At 45.7% G+C, this 19,717-nt stretch overlaps 1 protein-coding gene across 1 annotated transcript in view; it reads left to right on the top strand.

Annotated features, from left to right (window-relative positions):
• Positions 1–5,711: 5,711 nt before the first annotated feature.
• Positions 5,712–19,717, top strand: part of LOC142570544 (chitotriosidase-1-like) — a 33,329-nt gene continuing 19,323 nt past the window's right edge. The window contains exons 1-3 of the mRNA XM_075678917.1: positions 5,712–5,785; positions 7,113–7,386; positions 19,320–19,431. Coding sequence (XP_075535032.1) covers positions 7,175–7,386; positions 19,320–19,431 — 324 coding nt within the window. The 5' untranslated portion in view covers positions 5,712–5,785; positions 7,113–7,174. The remainder of the gene's footprint in view (positions 5,786–7,112; positions 7,387–19,319; positions 19,432–19,717) is intronic.

Here is a 19,717-nt window from a genome sequence, read left to right as displayed (position 1 = left end):
GGTTGACTTCCCTGCCTTTCTTCTCATTGCTATCTCTCTCTCTCTCTCTTCATTCCGGTCATATTAGCTTGTAGCTTTCAGCTTGGAATCGAGCTAGATCGCTTCTTGTTTTTCTGGCAGATTACTATACCGTTTCCTATACAAATTTAGAAAAATAGTAGTCGAAATGTAGTAACAGGTGTAGCCGCTAATATTACGACGCAATACTACCTCTTTGATGTCCACTAGCTACGATAATTCGCACTCATACTAAATCGTGCCTTTACTGAGCGGCTCGTAGGTTTAACTGTAAGTACGTTAGTAAAACGTAATGCTACCGCCTCCTATGGCCTCTTATGCTGTTTAGTGGGGGTCGTAATCCAGTGTTTAGACAAACCATAAGTCATATTATTATTGTCAATTATTATTTGCGCGTGGCGTTAGGCGCATAAACATTTGTGAAAATGTACGTTACAGGAGGCGCGTTATCCCGCAAAGATATTCCAATATGTCTCTATGCCATTTCTGCCATTAGCTCTCCGCAATTAGTCAAACAATATTGGGCCACGTCCACTTAGCCTGTCTGTCACGTGATGTCAGGAAAACTACGACTCCCTATCTCATGTGACATGTAGACCGTGATTAAGCATGATCAGACCGAACAAAAGAAAGTTATTTCTGATTCGGCGCCTTTTTCAGCATTACCATCACAATGCTTTCGGGCATCACCGTGGAAACTCACCACGTCAAAGTTACGTGTACGCACTAGAGAAGCATTAATATGCCGATAAAAACTGACACTTCGTCGCAATAGCCGGAGGCTGTGTACCTTCGAAAGGAATAGGAGATTGCTAGCCGCCGATACTTAGTGTCACCGGTGATCATGAATTTCTTTGCGGAAGATAAAAATTCTCGCGTGGCAGAATAACATTGTGAAGGACTTTCTGCACGTATACTACATCGCGTTTTCAACTCTTCTTTGTCAAGGACCCTGTGACGAGGCATCTTTAACTCTCCTTTAAACGCCGTGGTGATATTCGATCAGCCACCGCGGTTTTAGAGCAGCCACCGCAAGCAAAGCAAAGGGAAGCTCACCAATTACAGACGCTGGCGCCACTATCCCTCTCCCGGTTATCTACATTCACTGCCACAGTTCAGCAGAAACCCACTTTACTTCTGCGCCCTCCTTGCCTCAGGTCAATCAATTAGATAAGAAAAACTTGTGGAGGTATAGCCGATGTTACTTGCTTTCAAAACAAATAATATTGTCTGCGTGCTAAGCGAGGAGAGCGCTTGAGTGAGCTCTTCAAGCCATGCTGCGCGGAACCGCCTAATGCTTACGTTGGCCGTTACCCAAATTTTAAGCCTCGAGATCAGAATAAAATAAGTATGCAATACTGTTATTTTATAAGATCCTAATTAGAGATTCACAGTTGCATGGTGCATAAATTAAAATACATAGGTGCGTACGGGAATAGTCTGTGCTCTTAAACGTTCTCTATATCTTTATTCATTAAGTCGTTGTTAAAACCACGTCGCAAAACGTGTAACCTGATCGTTTCATCGCCCAATGCATTTTTCGTCTTCGTCATCTGTTCCTTTCTGTACCGCGCAGCTTATTGCACGCTACCAAATGTTGCTGTCAGGAGCTGAGTGTGCGTCATCAATATTACTAAATTGTGTGGGAATGCACTGCTAGCTTTACTTTATTTTATTGCGATAACAATTATATGGACAATCCAGGCTAAGTTTGGTCGTCTGCGCTGCCGCGATGTTCCGTATAAAGTCGATACCACCGTCGCCGCGCGTCGTATGCTGTATGTGGCAGTGAACGCACGCGAGCGAAGCCACCGATCGTGGCTCAATCTGGCGCGCGCGAAGGGGTAAGTGTTGAGCTAACGCACCGTCTTCCGTCGCGCGAAAGGTCGTAGGGGGATCGGAGGGTAGGAGAGGGGGGGGGGACGTTGTGCTCTGGCAGCAGCCCCGCATATCGTGACTGGGCGCAAGGCGAACTGAATATCGCGGCTCAATCATGCGCGCCATATATGGAGGAAAGCGGGGAGGCATCGCGGGAAGGAGAGAGGGCGGCTTCGACTCCGCCAACAAGTGCGTACATTGCACGGCCGCGCCCGGTCGCTTGCGCCACATCTTGAAAGGGGTCTGCACACGGCTCATAGCTCTAGCCGCTCTTGCGTTGAAGCGATAATCAGCGCGGAGGTCGCTTGGCTCGCTGCCGCCGCCGCGCTTGCGCACACCAGCACACAGCGAGTGTCAGCGCTCATCAACTATGACGTGTTCATCTTTGCTTGTGCAGCTTACACGATGCTTGTTAATTTAGTTAGTAAGCGAATCCTTTCGAGTTTGCACGACCAATAAAACTGCTATCCTTACTTCCTTTAGCTGCCTACTAATTTGCTTTCGCAATCGGCGCTTCGCCATTCCGGCGAAACTGCAACTTTTTTTCTTGCACGTATTTACAGTACACCTTTAGAACAGAAGCGACCTAATGTGTTTTTTTTCAATGGAAGTGTCACTTCAAAAAAAAAAAAACGCTCTACTGACTTCCGCCAGCAGCAAATGGCCCTATAACATTGACATTACTTTCTATAGCTCGTAAACTCACTACCTGTGCTAGTCGTATAGACCACCTTCTTTCTCTAGGTAATGAAACTACCACCGTGGTTACTAACTTACCTCTGAATTTATTTCACCCAGCCCAGCACGGATTTCGAAAAAATGATTCGTTTGATACGCAACTCGCCCTTTTCCTTCATGATATCCACTCTAGTCTAGATAGAAACATCCCTAATGATGCAAATTTTATTGATTTTGAGAAAGTCTTTTATAATATTCCCCATGCTCGCCTACTACTAAGATTATCATCACTTAACCTTCGCCCCTGCGTTCTTAACTGGATTAAAGGTTTTCTAACACGCCCCCAGCAGTTCGTCATCTTTAGCAGCTGTACTCGCAACCGTACCGTAAGGTACGGTCACGGGACCCCTTCTTTTTTTATGTATATTACTGATTGCCTTCTATTAATTACCCTGGCATTCATCTCTTTGCTGACGATTGTGTAATTTCTCATTCAACCACCAAGAGCTCTGACACCACTGGTCTTCAAGACGATCTTAATCGCATCCAACAACGGTGTAACACTTGGCTCATGTCGCTAAACCTCTCTAAAACAAAGCCCATATCGTTTCAGCGTCGACGTAATTAAGTATTATGCACTTATACCATTAACAACCAGTTGATGGACACTACTGATTCGTGAAAATACATTGGTGTTTATATTTCATCTGATTTAACTTGGCCCACAGATGTCAACAGTGTAGTAAATTCCGTTAACCGTATGCTTGGATATCTCCGCCGTCTTCTTGCCCTGACGTCTCCTTCACTTAAGTTACTCGCCTACATAACTTTTATCCGACCTAAGCTTAAATACGCTAGGGCTGTTTTTTTATTCTCGCCAAATTAACTTGATTAATGTTCTGGAATCCGTCCAAAATTGCATAACAAGATTCATACTTTCCGAGTACTCTCGTGGTTCAAGCATCTCCGCCTTGAAAACTCATCCTAACCTTTCAACTCTTGTTTTCCGCCGCAAAATTGCACGTATTTGCCTTTATCACATGTTTTTCCATTCATTGCCCATTGAAAATAAGTACATCAGAAGAGCCCACCGCATTTCTCGCACCACCCATCCCAATGCAGTGCATCCTGAGCATGCCCGCACCACTACTTTCCAGCGATCGATTTTTCTGTGCACTGCTCGAGACTGGAATGACCTGCCAGCCGGAACCGCTATTATCATCGATTCGTAGTATTTTAAGCGAACCATTGAAGCATGCCCACGATGTTCCGCGTTAACCCCATCTGCCGTATGGACGCCCACCCCTCATTTAATGCCCCTCGGGGGACTTCAGGAACAAATAAATAAATAAATAAATAAATAAATAAATATTGATAAGTGGTTTAGTAGGTTTCGAATAAACACTGACGTGACCATTTTTTCTAAGAGCACTGTGTTTGACTTATGTGATAATAGGTGAATGCGACTGCATCATTCCAATGTACGACGGAGACAATATTTTTTGGTCTAGCCCAAAACAATATGGATGCCCCTTTATGGGTTCATCTAAGAGAACAATGTATTCGACTTTTCTGAACTGTCTCATTCACGCTGAAACTCGAGGCGGATGAGGAGTTCGCAGAAGAAATGTTTGCGTGAAAAGCGAGGGATCAAAGAAAAGTGGAAGACAGGAATGTTAAAAATTGAAAACCGTGTTTTCTCTTCGCCACTGCATAATGAGAGAGGGGAACTGAAAAGTCAGCAGATATAAAAGCGATGCCCAGAGCAACCAGAGAGACTAGAGGAGATGCATGCTTTAGCAGCTGGTCACTATCATCGCACAGTATCAGAGCTTCCGACCACGCGCAGCACAATGAAAACCAACTAGGTCTATAGCGGTTTATGTAGGTCTCTTTTCCTTAGGACCTGCAGTAGTTCCTTCGTCGCCTTCTGCTGCGATGGCTTATGGGATTGCCATTACGGAGTGGTTTGCTTAAACTATGGTCTATTTTTTAAAGTGAGGTATAGTTGTTGCAGCAATTGTCTCTCTACCTTGCGGCGAAGGAACACAGAACATGTTGAAGGGCCTCCTCGCGACCACAGTCACCACGAGTATGGTTGTCGGCCATTCCAATAAGAAAACGTAACCTTTCGTAAATGTCACTCCTAGCCATAGCTGACAAAGGAGACTTTGCTTGCGTCGACAAAATTCATTCGGGGCGCAAATGCGATACGAAAGAAATCAAGCGATGTAGGCGGTTTTCTTGAAAGCTTCTGGTGTTGCGCAAGGGAGTCCCTGTCGGAACACAAACTGCTATATGGCGCTGAACACTGCTGTTTAAGTTTTGCCTGCCCCTTATTGATTAAAGGCAGACGCTGCCTGCTCTTCCCACCGTTTCCTCGGAATTGTTTTTTACATAAAAGCAAGGCGGTTGTTGTCTATTCCCAGGGGAGCGATGGTGGCCTAAAGGATACATGCCCCCGTAAGGCTGGTTCACCGCACATCGTTTACGTTGAAGCGCCTTTCCAGTTTAGGGAACTCTGCTGAGTGAAATGAACCGAAACACGTACTAAGAGTTGGTCCTGATGGTTAAGTCAACAAAAATTATTTGAGTGGGCGAATGTGAATTTATTTTATATAAGCTTTCTAATATCTCTGTAGACTAGTGGCCACCCAACAGGCATGAGACTGAGGTAAATTACAAGTAAATGTTTTAAATATCATGTCGATATGGCGACCTGATCACATGAAGCAGCTTTGTACTGCAGTAGGATTTGAAGCGATGTTCTGCGCTAACTTACGTGATCGCAAAGCAACCGCAACTGCAAAATTGCATCAAGATTGTTAACTGTATGGACCATTTTGGTGGCATATGACTCATCAAACATTTTTATTAAAGAACAATACTCATTGTCTATTTTTCTACCAGGGTAAACGAATACCACGAATGTACACGGGGAAACCACCCCGGTAACTTTGAAATACTCTTCGCAACTGTGCTGCGTCGGTCTAATGCCAGTACCCCGCTGCGCCTGATGTGCACGAATGGCAGTAGCCTTGTTGGATGCTCTATTAGTGGAATAGTGCACTGTGTTCACACAGCCTTCAGCTGATATCAGCTGCATTTTTCCCAAGGAATGATACGAGTGAACTCCACAGCATCGGACAACAAGCATGGCTGAAGCTTTGCGTGGTGCTTGTGACGTTGCAATGTTTCTTCACTTCTACTCGTAAGTATTAAACATATGTTTCATATAAATAATTCATATTTCTCAAAATATTCTATACGCTTCGATATACTTTCATCCAATTTAGGCAGCAGGTAATTGTTTATTTCATTTCTTTGAGTTCACTGGTGATGTTTTCACATATTAATTGCAAGTACGAATGTTTCACGGGTCGTACGGGGTGTTTCAGTAAATCTAATCAAAGTCTAAAGATATGTTGAAACACTCTAGGAGGCAGCGACCAAGTGCATGCTGTTGGCTATTGCACATCATGCTATTACGCTATATTTTGGGGGTTCTGCTTAATTGCGTAATTAGCCATGATGAATTAACCAACTTCACCAATAAGAACAACAGGGCAAATGATAAAATAAGAAATGTTTCCACGTTCAAGGAAACATCTAATTCAGCATTTATGGAAGTTAGTACTTCTTACGTGATCATTCATTTTCCACCCAATAATAAGCGCGGCAAATATGAAAAAACAGAAAAGGCACAAAAAAAGCACATGCCTTGCCCATTCATGCGCTAGAATTCCACGGCTCTCAAGCGTGCCGCGTATGAAGCACCGTCGCGTTTAGTCTGCTGTGCAGTCTCTCACAAACTAAATGGCGCTGGCTAACCCTTCCAGGACAAGATCCAGCATACGCACACAAATACTCGACAAATCCGACAGCTTCGCGGCTGTCACCATATCACTCAATACGCTGAGCATCGCACGCGTAATATGAATATTAATATAGAATTAAAACTATAGATGTGCGTAATTATAATATTAGTGCTACATAAAATATATAAGTATGGTTAGAGCTATAGTTATATTGTTATAGGTTACAGTTACAGAATTGAAATCTGGAACGTTAGGCATAGTGTTTGTTGTCTCGACCTCAAAGAACATTGGCGGCATGAAAATTACCACGAAGCAACATACAAGGTTCAAAGGAAAATTGACGCAACCGAATAGACAGTGGGCGAACAGTACAATTCGGAGGCTGCAGATAACGTTTGGGCAAACATTTAAACCAGTGTAAAATGACTATCACGATACATTATTTATAAACGAGTGTTCCTCAAGGAAGGGCCCGCTATAATTTGTTACTTTACGTACCGGCACACACGTGTCTTCTTCAACGAGTCTGATATTCTTAACGGTGTCGGATAGCAGAAATTTTGTAATTCAAACCTACGTGTCAGTCGATGCGATGTCTGAAGTGAATGATGTTAGCATTTGCGAGCTCTAATGTAGGCTAGGACATTCAAGAGTAAAAGAAAGCATGGTCGTATCGAGTGCAATGTTAAATCCAAAGAATTGACTGATTTTCATTCGCAGACTGCTTCGACCAGGTGTGCTACTTCCCAGCTCCGACGTCACCGGAGGCACTGCCCCTAGCCATGGTGAATGTGAGTCTTTGCAGCCACATCATCTTGGGCTTCGCCGCCGTCGGCAACGACTACAGCGTCGACCTGGGTCCCGTTGGTGGTCAGGAAGCACTTACATCCTTGTCTGCTTTACGGAAGCGCAGAGCGGGGCTGAAGCTTATGATTTCGGTCGGAGGCGGAGAAAGCTTCACGGAAATGGCGTCCACTGCGTCCCGCCGTCAGCGGTACGATGATCCGAAACTTCACCCGAGCTTTGTCGACAAAAAGCTAGTGCGCAGATCCGACACACAACACCTGAGAGAAAGTATACCGGCCATAGGCCCGCCGAAAAAAAATGCGCGATTTCTTCTTAACCGACAAGATCAACTGAACTTGCGAATGAACTGGGAAGTTCGCTATGCCAAGTTTGGACTGCAGTCCTGAATTTGAAGTTGTATTCAGAGGAAGAGGGGAAAATTGGCTTTATTGAGAAATACCCGCTCCGTACAGTTTTGCTCATGGAAGTACATGTTGTAATATATCAGAAGTAATACTTTACTCAAGCGGTTAATAAAGGTATACAACTAGCTGCGATGCGTAGAATGTTGTTTGGATTTATCCTACAGAAGGCGTAATTTTACGTTTACGAACCACACAGGCCATAAGTTTTTTCTTAAATGTGTGGCCTTTAATTTTTACATACGAATACTCTGATCCAATGTTCATGTTTATGCTCTAAGCTACAGAAATATAGTTGTCTTCACTGCCTTAAAAATGACAATGTTTAAATACATTTGAGCATCCTGCACTCATTATGTCACAGTAGCACATGGCTATTCCTAAGAATTAAGCAAAAGCGCATATAGCTGGCACAAACACAAATGGCTAAATATAGCGTATGCAATATATAAAGGAAAGTTCAAAAAGCAAGGTAGCATTGAATGGCACGAACTATTCCATGAAGATGACTGTATATTTAAGATATATATGTGTCGTTAATAAACGAACAGGTTTAATACTTTGGTTTGTTTGTTTGAATAGGTTAGGTTAGCTTAGGCAGAACATAGTAGACACGCTCACGGCCTCTACATTGTCGGTCAATATTAATTGCTGTAACGTGTGCCTCAGCCAACTTTTCTTAAGCCTTAAATGATCATCATGTGCACTATGAGAACGCTACCAACTTAGAATGCTACCAACTCAAAGTATTTTCACTCGGAACTAAGATCTCTAATAACAACAGTTATTTAACTGGCTGTTAATGTATCGCTTTAGACGCAAAATATTGAATGTGGAAGTCGTAGAGCCTACAGAGAAATATCCATATACTTTCTCTGCGGACCGCGGCCGTGACTGAAATGTTTACTGCCTAAAAAAAAAAGCACGCATGATTTGAAAAAAAAAGTGATTCGACAGTTGGGTGCTGTTACACTACTGCCCTAAAAATGCTGCTAAAGAAAATTCAATGCTGCTACACACCCAACGCAAGAATAGGCCGCGGGCAAAATTTAGACGCGATGGTCCCACCCGCCATATCCGATGGACCGTCTTACGCTACCAAAATTTCCTCGATCATTAGCCACACGGTAAACGACGAAATTGCTAACATATACATTCACAAATTCGCATGTGCTATTGAACCTGTCTGCCACGGCTTCATTCGATTAATTTCTTCAAACGACGACATTCGGGTTGTTCCATTACTGAATGTTTGTTATTTTAAATGACTAAAAAAACGTCAGAGTCAGATGCGGGCGCGTCGGAGCGCGTTAGCCGCGTCCGGTTACGTTGGCTGCGCCAGAGCGTCGAACGATCGGTCGAAATATAGAGGCTGTTCTCGCCGACGTGACCTGACACGTGCGAGCACTCACGACACGTCGGACAATATTTAGCTTTTTAACGATCGTGTAGTCAGGTGGTACCCCAGGGCCGAGGCTCCTTGCCAGTGCAGCTGCGACGCCTCTCCGCAGGGGATCGCGTGGCATGACGTCAAACGTGCCACCCTTGCACTCTGGCTGCTCAAGGTCACTGCGACTCGATGAATGAAGTTGAGAGACATGGCGTAGTAGACTTTCGCTCTATCATTTCGCAGAATGGCACAAGTTTAGAGATATGCGCCATAAACAAGCCGTAAGAATGCCTTGTTGGTCCATTTATTGTTTCACAAAACACTGTTTTGAGCGTAGAAGCACAAAAGGTACCTATAACGAACATGTATTTCACTCTGACTTTGGAAAATGATATCTCGAAACTGGTGTCATCCTGGAAATTCACTTCAAGGGAGTGTGCCTTGAAATCTCATTTTATTGCAATTCGTAAATTGTAATATGTGCCGTAAAGCAAGTATTAAGGAACCCTCCATAGTTGCTCAATAGCTATGTTGTTGGGCTGCTGAGCACGAGGTCGCGGGATCGAATCCTGGTCATGGCGGCCGCATTTCGATGGAGGCGAAAACACCCGTGTGCTTAGATTTAGGTGCACGTAAATATCCTCAGGTGGTCGAAATTTCCGGAGTCCTCCACTACGGCGCGCCTCATAATCAGAAAGTGGTTTTGGCACGTAAAACCCCATAATTTTTTTAAAGTATTAAGGTGCTTGTAACTGAGGAACTTGTAAATGGTAAACGACTTATTTCATTTGTCGTGCACCGTGGCAACGACAATGCTGAGGCAAGGAAACATCATGCTACTATGTGCACGCACAGCATTGTGTTTCCTAAAGAAGTAAAATATGATGATGCATAAGCGCACATTCTTCTAAAGGGCTACTAACCAAAGAATAAATCGGAACGAGGTTTGGTATATGTTGCCTTAAAGCGAGTGATTCTTAATAACTGGCGAGATATCCATACTTCAAGTCAAATGAAACGAAGTCGCAAGAAATAATACCACACAGGACGCGCACAACTTCAAGCTAAAGTTATTCCTGGAAAAACACGCCTATTTATCAGTCAACAGAGAGATTAAAATCAAAGAACACCATTGCGCAAACTCGCTGCACCCCCCCTCCTCCCCCAAGGAAAAAAGAAGTTTAAGAAAGTTGAAAAAGTTAATTGTCACGCTATATGCTTATAAAAAAAACAAAATACAATATCGCCGAACCCATAAGACTTATAGAAACGAGCCCTGACACAGGCCAATTAACCCCCTTTTTTCTCGTTCATTAAATAAGGAGGGTCTCGAATTCGGCAACATTGATGCTTTCAGATAGCATGTGCGGGTTTTCGACCAGATTCCCTCACCCAAATAGGTCTCGTACTCGTGACTCCTGCGGCAAAAAGGATGTTTCACATCCGCTGCCAAGGTTTGTGAGTAGTGTCGCTGGCTAACACTCCCAAGGTTAGTTCTTGTAGTAAAACATAAATACCCAAGAAAGCGGAGGGAAGCACTGAAGAGGAAGAAAGGGAGAGAGTAAGCACTGAGTACGTGTGGGAGGGGCACCATACACAAGGACACTATAAACGGTCTCTTAAGCCCGTGCACTTCAAGTACTGCATAGTGCACGAATCGCTTTTCGAGCCAGTGACGGGTGTGGCCATGGTCCGAGTATCTTTGACTCGGTGAACGGTCTCGAGTCTAGTCGGCGTAAAGTTTCCCGCAGAGAGAGGCGTTGGACATCGTAGCGAGGGCAGGTACACAAAAGGTGCTCGATGGTCTCCTCGCACCGACAGGAGTCGCACATCGGGCTCTCGGCCATTCCCATAAGGTAGGAGTATGCGTTCGTGAACTCCACTCCCAGCCACAAGCGACGCAACAAGGTTGTTTCGCCGCGGGAAAGGCTAGATGGCAGTTGTAGCCGTAGCGTGGGGTCCAGTTTACGTAATCCGCAATTGAAGGCACTTGAAATACAGAGATCTTGTGACTTCTTGCATGCAAGTACGTAGGCGAAGTTCTCTGGCAGCGTCCGACCTCGCGAAAGGTGTTGGACGCGCCTTGGTATCTTCGTGGACACACCGGGCAGCCATGTCAGCTAGGTTGTGGCCGACAATGCCACAGTGAGCAGGAATCCACTGAAATATAATGTGGTGTCCTCTTTCCAGAGCACAGTGGTGCAGTTCCTTGATGTCAGATGTCATCTGCTCGTAAGTGCTGTGACGTAATGCAGACTTGATGCTGTGAAGGGCTGCCTTAGAGTCACAAAATACGACCCATTTCTCTGTTGGCTCTTCGGTAATGTGCATCATAGCGGCATGGAGAGTTGCAAGTTCTGCCAATGTAGATGTAGTCGTGTGCAACAATTTGAATTTAGCTGTAACGTTCTTGGCTGGAACGACGAATGCGGCAGTTGAGCTGGTAGGTGAGGTCGAACCATCGGTATATATATGAATGTGGTCATTTTACCTCTGGCGCAGTAATAGGAGCGTAAGCTGCTTCAGAGCCGGCGCTGGATGATTGGACTTTTGTGTAATTCCAGGAATAGCAAAATTCACTTAAGGCTATCGAAGGCACCACAGGAGAGAGGAAGGCTTCGCCACAGGTGTAAAAGATGCCGGTATGCACTCTTGATGAGCACTAATCACTCGTGAAAAGGTCGCTTGAGGTCTCACGGCTGGTAGAGAGACCAAATGAGGATCCCCTTGACAGATGGGGAATGTGCGCTCTGAGAGAGTGGACAGCTACATGTGTCTGGATTATATGGTCTCCCGCGATGGCGATTGTTGCTGCTGTTGAGGTGCACCGAGGCAGCCCTAAACACGTGCGTAGGGCTTGACTTTGTGTGCTCTCCAAGGCGCGAAAGTTCGTCTTGCATGCATTTGAAAGCACTGGTAGGCTGTAACGTAGGAGTCCGAGAAACAAAACCCTGTACAGCTGCAACATAGAATGGACTGGTGTACCCCAGTTTTTCCCGCAGATAAATTTGAAAACCTGAGCAATGGCGACTAACTTCTTCATATAGAGGCGCAGTGAGGGCTCCACGAGAGGTTGCGGTCAATGATGACGCCCAGAAAGCGATGCGTCTCAACATAGGATACAGCTTGGCCATTGATAGTAACAGGATACAATGACATTTGTTTGCGCGTAAAACGAAGTAATGCCCGCATATCAGTAGACACACTGAGGCCTTCTTCTCGGAGAAAGACGCCGTCATGGTTGCCGCCCGCTGAAGCCTGGCTCTTATTTGAGGGCGAGTCACCGCAGAGGCCTAGATGCAAATGTCGTCGGCGTATATTGAGACATGTACTGTCTACTGTACGTAATCCGCTAGTCCTACCAGGACGAGGTTGAATGAAATAGGGCTGAACACTCCACCCTGCGGCACACCACGGCAGATGTAATGGTACGAAGTTGGGCCGTCTTCGGTCTGTAAGAAAAAACGCCTCTTAGTGAAATAGTCCCGAATTCATTTATATATCCGGCCACCAACTCCAACAGCTTCAAGTGAGTTCAGTATGGCCTCATGGGCGATGTTGTCGCATGCTCCATTTATATCTAGAAAAAGTGCCGCACATAGGTGCTTGAGGCTTTTTTGATTTTAGACCCATGTTACGATGTCAATGACGTTGTTGATGGACGTGCGACCTCGACGAAAGCCTGCCATGGCGTCCGGATAGATGTTGAATCGTTCTAGGTACCATTCTAAGCGAGCAAGAATCATTCTTTCCATCACTTTGCCAACGCAGCTCGAAAGCGCAATAGGACGATATGATGAGATCTCAAGCGAAGACTTTCCAGGTTTCAGAATGGGGATCCAGCGGCTCGATATCCATTGTTTAGGAACAGCGCCGTTTCTGCCAAGACCCATTGTAGTAGTTGAGCAGCTCATCACGTGCGTCATGTCCAAGGTGGCATAGGGCAGCATACGTGATGCCATCAGGTCCTGGTGACGAAGAACGCCTACAGGTCGCCAGCGCAGCATCAAGCTCTTCGAGTGAAAAGAGCACGTTCATTTTGGCACACGTGCCTCAGGGATGTCATTCAATGCTGCGTCAGTAATGATGGCCACGGACCCAGCAACCGATACACAGAACTCTTTAGCCACTTGAAGTTCCAAGCGGAGTTGGTAGAGGGCCAAAACAGCAAAGGGCTTCCTTTGATGCGGAAATGAGCCGAGACCCCTAACCGTTCTCCATATGTGCGAGAACGATTTTCGGGGATCAAGCGACTGACAGAAAGTTTTCCATCGCTTGTCTTCCAGTTTATTCATACGACGCTGGACTTTCGTTTGTATGCGTCGCGAAGCCCTGAGACCCAAGACGCACTTCGTGCGCCGATACCTCCTCTCCGCCTGTCGGCATGCAGCACGCAGCCTCTCCAGTTCAATGTCCAAGTCTGTTCGCCTTGTTGACCTTGTAAGCGAGCAGATGGATGTTTTCAATGCCTCTGCGATTGCTTCTTCGATAGTGTGTGAAAGGCCTTCCCGACATGTGTCATCCATATCCTTCTTAAACTTTGATCAATCAACTGTACGCAAGACAGTAGAGGAACGTTGCTCAACTCCTCTAATCTTTATGTATGTTGTAATATGGTCGCTTCCATGCGTTTAAATGTCCGTAAACAAGTGGATGCTCGGGGCAAAGCGCCATGTAACCAAAGTTAAGTCCAAGCAGCTACTATAGGTCGTGCCTCGCAAAAACGTAGGGCTGCCGTCATTCACACAGCACAAATCATGGTCGGCAGCAAAGAATGCAAGGCTCCTGCCTATGGAGTCAATTTTAGCGGTTCCCCATAGCTGGTGATGCGCATTGAAGTCACCTATGATAACCGAGGGGCCATTGTTCATTAGTAATATTTTCTTAAGTCGTTCGCCGTCAAAGTGCCCCGCTGGGGATATGTAGGCTCCAATTAGTGTGAATGACACATCCTTCTTTTGGATATTCAGGCAGACATATTGGTTGTCGTCATGAGGCTCTACCGCATTAGCGACATATGTTAAGTCCGTGCGGATGTAGATGATGACTTTCGTGCTCACACCGCATGTGGACGAGACGAAAGATTCATAACCGGACAGTCTGAGTGGAGTTGATGTATTTGGTTCGCAAATTATCAGTATGGGGAAGTGATTTGTAAAAATGAATTGGCGAAAGTCTGATATACGGGTCCTTAGACCCCTAGCATTCCACTGAAAGATCGCCGCACTTTTAAGTTCAGTGCGGAAGGGGACTATTGGTCCAGCCATGATGCTTAAACGATGCTAGCAAGAACTGGATTTAGTGCATCCAGTATTTGCAGAACGCTTCGAGCTGTTCGTGTTTGCAGCTTGTTCAGTATAATGCGCATTGTATTAATTAGCGATTGCAGCATATCAGCCACCTGCCTGTCTTGGTCGCATAAATCGCCGACAGTAGACGTCGGGGGTTGTCCAGCGAAAGTTTGCTGTGATTCTGTTGGTGAATGTTGTCGTTTCGGTAGAGCCGGCAAAGATTCGGCAGATGTGGTCTTCTCAATGGACTTGCTCTTAGCGGTCCTTTCCACATTGTCTGGCCTGGGCGGTCGAGGAGGAGGTGATGTTGTCGAAAGTGGCATGCGCCTTCCTTGAGGAGCCTTCCTTGAGGAGCGCCGGCGACGTGCACGTCGCTTCCTGATTTTATCGGTGGCTTCGCCATGAGATGAATGATCTCTCGCCATCACTTTCAAGACGGCCATTTCCTTATTAATATGTGGGCCTTTCTTCGATGAAGCTTCATGTGATCCTCCGCAGTTTGAACACTTCATTACAGTCGCGACACATTTATCTGCAGCGTCGGGCTCTCCGCAGCGCGGGCATGCTGCCTGATTTTCGCAGATGCTGCTCACGTGTCCCAGTTTCATGCATTTGCGGCACTGCAAATGTTTTGCAATGACAGGCCGCACTGCATGTCAGAAGTGTCCCACCTTAACATGCGAGGGTATATATTTACCCTTGAATGCTATTTTCACGCAGCGTGAACTGCCTCGCCGCTTAAGATCAACGATGACCTCATCATTGGCTGTCTTGATAAGAATCGGCAAATCGTTATTAAGGATGGCGACATCTACGTCGTAGATAACGCCGGTAACTACGTCAGATACCAGATGGATGTAAGAGCGCACCTGAATGACATCGAGGACCGTTACGCTGCGTAGAGTGGTCAAAGCAGCCGCATGCTTGACATAACCGCCAGTAGATCTTTCGGGTGTTCACTCGAATGTCCAATATTTCATTTGGCACCAGGTCTTCCAGTGACATCGACACAGATTGCCTGCTAAGTAGCTTCATGTTGACGGTGGGAAGCAGGGGCACAAATATGATAGTATTGGCGTCGGGCCTCTGCGTCTGTCTCACTGTTTGCGTGCTTGACGATGAAGACGTCCTGGTGTTCCTTCTCTTCGCTCTGCGGCTCTGCACAAGCTGGGAGTCGTCATCGGAAGTGTCCTCACTCCTGAGAGAGTAGACATGGGTGTCGTCGCTGTCACAGTCGCTCTGCTGACCGATCCGCTTCCTGGAGCGGCCGCCGCTGACGCCGCCGTCGCCGTCGCCGGCACACGTGCGGGGTCATCCACTTCCATCACGACCGAGCAGGGAGCGAGGACCAGCGGATGAACCTAGGTTTTTACAGAAATAAACCGGAGCTAGAAAGAGCAGCACTGTATCAAAAGACACTTCGTCGTCGTCTCAGAACGTACCAGATCTTACGACAAAAACAGGGGCCGAATCCGCAAAGTTTTTCAATCGTAAGTACTATATCCAGCATTAGGATTGGGTGGAATTTTCTCTGTTGAAGAATTCTAGCGTAAGTGCTCTTTGTGAAGGTGGGCCCAGGTTACAGGAGAGAGAAAGAGACAAAGGAGGAAGAAAAGGAAGGGACGTTAACCAGACTTGTCTAGTTTGCTACCCTACACGTGGGGTGGTGAGGGGGGTGTGAAGTTAAGAGGGAGACAAGACATTACTTTTTATTGCACTTTCACATGCACTAAGCCAGGTTACAAATTGCGGCTCTTCAAGAGAATGACAAGTAGCAACCCTTAAGTTGCAATTATTTCGCAGTTTGACCACGTGACGATGCTAGCAAGGTTCGCTGTCACAATTTATTCTCATGACCCACCTGACTATTGTACAGGAGAAGTGACCTTGCACGGTCAAGCGCAAAACTTTCTTCATATACTGAGAAATGGACATGTCAGATTTACAAGCACGAATAAAATTTAAGACTGTACAGTGTCAGTGGCTGGCAGTCAACCAGCTCATAAGTATGTTCATAGATAAAAAAAAGCATTTAAATAAGCTTACACGTTGAAAAAGGAATCAAAAGTGTTGTTTTGTTGGAACGAGTGCATTGGCCACTGATGGGAAGTGTTGACCTTAGAAAATATCATTCCAGAGATTTACAGCCTTTGACAGCAGCATGAAGCAGCATTGCGATTTGACAAGAATATAAATGAAGTGTCGTGAGATGGCGTTAGCGTACAGGCTATCGATAAGTTTGTATTTTCCATTCCTTCACTTGGAAAATTACTGTACGTATCTCTTTATTGATTTTCGATTATTAAAGTGTTACAACAATGCTAAAAAGCTGAAATCCATCTAATCTCTTGAATGTGTCACAATCATTACTTGTTACGGTATGTTGTTCCCCCTACATAGCACGAAATAATTTACAGACCTAACATATTTCTTCGTACTCAGACATTGACTAAATAAATACATTAAAAAGATCAATATCGGACATTACCTAGCGATCTAATTGGCTTAGATGTCTGAACGTTACTGTATATGAGCGTACAAGAGCTAACTAAAGAAAGCTTCTTGATAATGCATCTCCCTGCGAGGTGTAAATGCAGCTCTGTGCATAGACATGACAGTATTTCTCGCTACTAATTCAAACTGAGGCAATGTAGGAGGGAGCTTGCTGAAAGTACCTGTAGAATAAACAGCCTCAGCTGGCAGGCGGATTTGCTTTTGGAATGTTCAGCAAGGCAATAGAAACGTCCAATGTTTCTTGTACAGGGGTTCAAGCTGCGACATTTCTTTACCTATAATTAACACATCCTTATGCTATTTTTCATCGACACCAGACATTAGAGTGGGTAGCATTCAGACATAACTCCTTCAATTCCTTACATGTTGGAGAATTTTCGCAAACGTGGTAAAACAAGTAGAAAACGTTGATCGCTGAACAGTCCTCCAAGTTTGCTAAATAACAGGTCTGATTTCTTCCCAGCTACAGAACCGAGTGCGCCTTCATTTTGTCGAACTTTTTGGCCAAGCAGTATTATCAATAACAGGATAGCGTGGATGATAAACTTCACGGGTGTGTTAGATAAAGTGCCGCGTGCCTTATACACTTTTCACTTCGATGGTATGGAAGGGTACATAACGGAAAGTATGGATTTACTGGTACTTTATTTTAACGCGACAGCGTTAAGGATCTCGTGTAGCAGAAACGCTGGTGTCGTCGGCGTCGGTGGCGTTGACTGTGAGCGAAAATTGGCCGAAGGCAATTTATAAATAAAAACAACTTGCAAGATGGGCTGGGTGAGAATCGAACCAGGGTATCCGGAGTGTGAGACTGAGACGCTACCACTCAGCCATGAGTTCGATGCTTCAAAGCGGGACAAAAGTGCCTCTATTGAATGCGGTGTTGCCTTAGAAACGCGCCGTAGAAGGTTATAGGGCGGTGTATATCGGTAATTATGAGCATGTAAATTACAGAAGCCGCAGTTAAACGCGTAGCGAAGTACGTTTCCGCTACATTTCTTCTGCGATTGGCGCGCACGCAGAACACAGAAGACCCCCCCCCCTCTGACAGTGTACGGCGCTGCCCCGACAGGTGGCGCGCCACTCGGCCGCTTCTCCCCTTCGTCTCGTTTTAACGCATTGGGGCCGTGTGGAGACCGATGCGAGGATGCCCCAATACCCTTACGTTTAATAAGTTTTCTCGCTCTCTCCCCTTTCAACTTCGAGCGCGTGTCACTTAAAGTCCCTTTTAGTGTCCCCTGAACCCTCGTGTTTAGGTGACGCGGCTCGTCTTTCTGCTCGCAACGCGATTCCTAGGTACAGCGTCCGATGCGGGACGCCTCTGAAGTGATCGCTGCGCCGTAGTGCGTCTGGTGGGAAAGCCTCCTCTGCGATGTGTGCCGCGCTGCTGGCGAGGTGCTCCCAAGCGAGATAGAGGACGATCCCATCGAGGCGTCAGCCCAAAGCCACCTAGAAAAAATGGTCAGCCCCATTATCGCGTCCGCCTTCATGGCGCGTCGTGGTCTGGCTGTCCGTGCCGATCACGACGTTTGGCTCACGTAGATCGTTTCTCCCTCCGAGACACCGAGCTCTTTGGTTCGTTTCGCTTGCCCAGGCGTGCGTTTCGCCTTTGTGGGACTCAAGAGCATGCCGAGCGAATGAGTGGGCGGTGCAAACTAGGTGCTATAACGCTATCGCGTTCCACCCTGGAAGGCGAAGCTTAAGCGTCCTCCAATTTTCATGAACGACTGCAGCATAATACCGGCGTTTTAAAGTGATTTCAAAAGTTTGCGTGCCGCTTCTTCTTGTAGTGGCACTAGATATAAGTGACACTTCGACCAATATGCGCAACTGAATATAAAATCTGCTCTACGGGAACAGGGGGACATGAAACTGAGGCCTAATTTCAAAAGCTTTACTAGTTTGCTAAACATTTTTGTCACTGACTAGCTATTGTCGATGGCGTTAGACTGGCTGTTATGACTTGCTGGCTCTTGTTTAAAAAACGACTGCAGCAAAGGACAGATGTCCTTTATTACAGGATATGGGACTCGGTTCATAATGCTTTCCTTTCATACGTGATCTTTGTCGTTGGTCAGCCACCTTCGTTGATGATGTGTCTAGCATTATGATTGCCCGAATTTTTTTATTACACACAGTTATAGCCTAAAAACTTTGTAAAAACGCGGGTTCTGATTTCTTTCTTCAAACAGTGCAACAAATGAAGTGGCGGAAGGAACTCCAACACAGCAGCAATTAGAAGTTCAGGAACCCGTATCGCAGATGTACCGCTTGGAGTGGTGCATTGTAATTCGCCGCAGCTCATTCTCATGTTATCCTACTGGTGTCAAAACCATGAAGCATAAACCAAGTTCTTCTAAAGGGAGTCGAGTGCCAACACTGGAACCATCAAGCGAAAAAACGTTTGACTGCGCATGTATGGCATTTAGAAACCTGTAGGTCGCGTAACGTAGATTGCATTAATTTTGATTTTCTCAGGATTTCGGTACACTTACCATGAGACTTTTCTCCGTTCCATGCATAGATTTATCAACTCCACGGCCTGGGCACTGCGGAAAGCAGACCTTGACGGACTTGATCTGGATTGGGAGTTTCCTTCGCCCAAAGATGCCGCCAATTTCGTCCACCTCCTCGAGGTATGACAAAAGCTTACATCACAGTCCTCACATTACCTGCCACGTAAACAGAGTACAAAACGAATGTGCAAGATCACAACGTACTCTTTCTACTAAAAGAACAAGAAAACGTGTACCATTAAATTAGGCAACAATGTATCTGTCCACAACATCAATTTGCCATTTTCTTAAGACGCACTTCTACAGTGAACTAATCAAAATTTATTAAGAACGAGTACAACGTATAAAACTGCACCAGGGTAGTGGTATGTCTAGTTTTCTTATTTGAAGAAATTAAGTTTTACTA

This window comes from Dermacentor variabilis, chromosome 2, assembly GCF_050947875.1.
Source record: "Dermacentor variabilis isolate Ectoservices chromosome 2, ASM5094787v1, whole genome shotgun sequence".
In the NCBI taxonomy this organism is placed as follows: domain Eukaryota; kingdom Metazoa; phylum Arthropoda; class Arachnida; order Ixodida; family Ixodidae; genus Dermacentor; species Dermacentor variabilis.
This window is presented reverse-complemented; position numbering and strand designations above follow the sequence as displayed.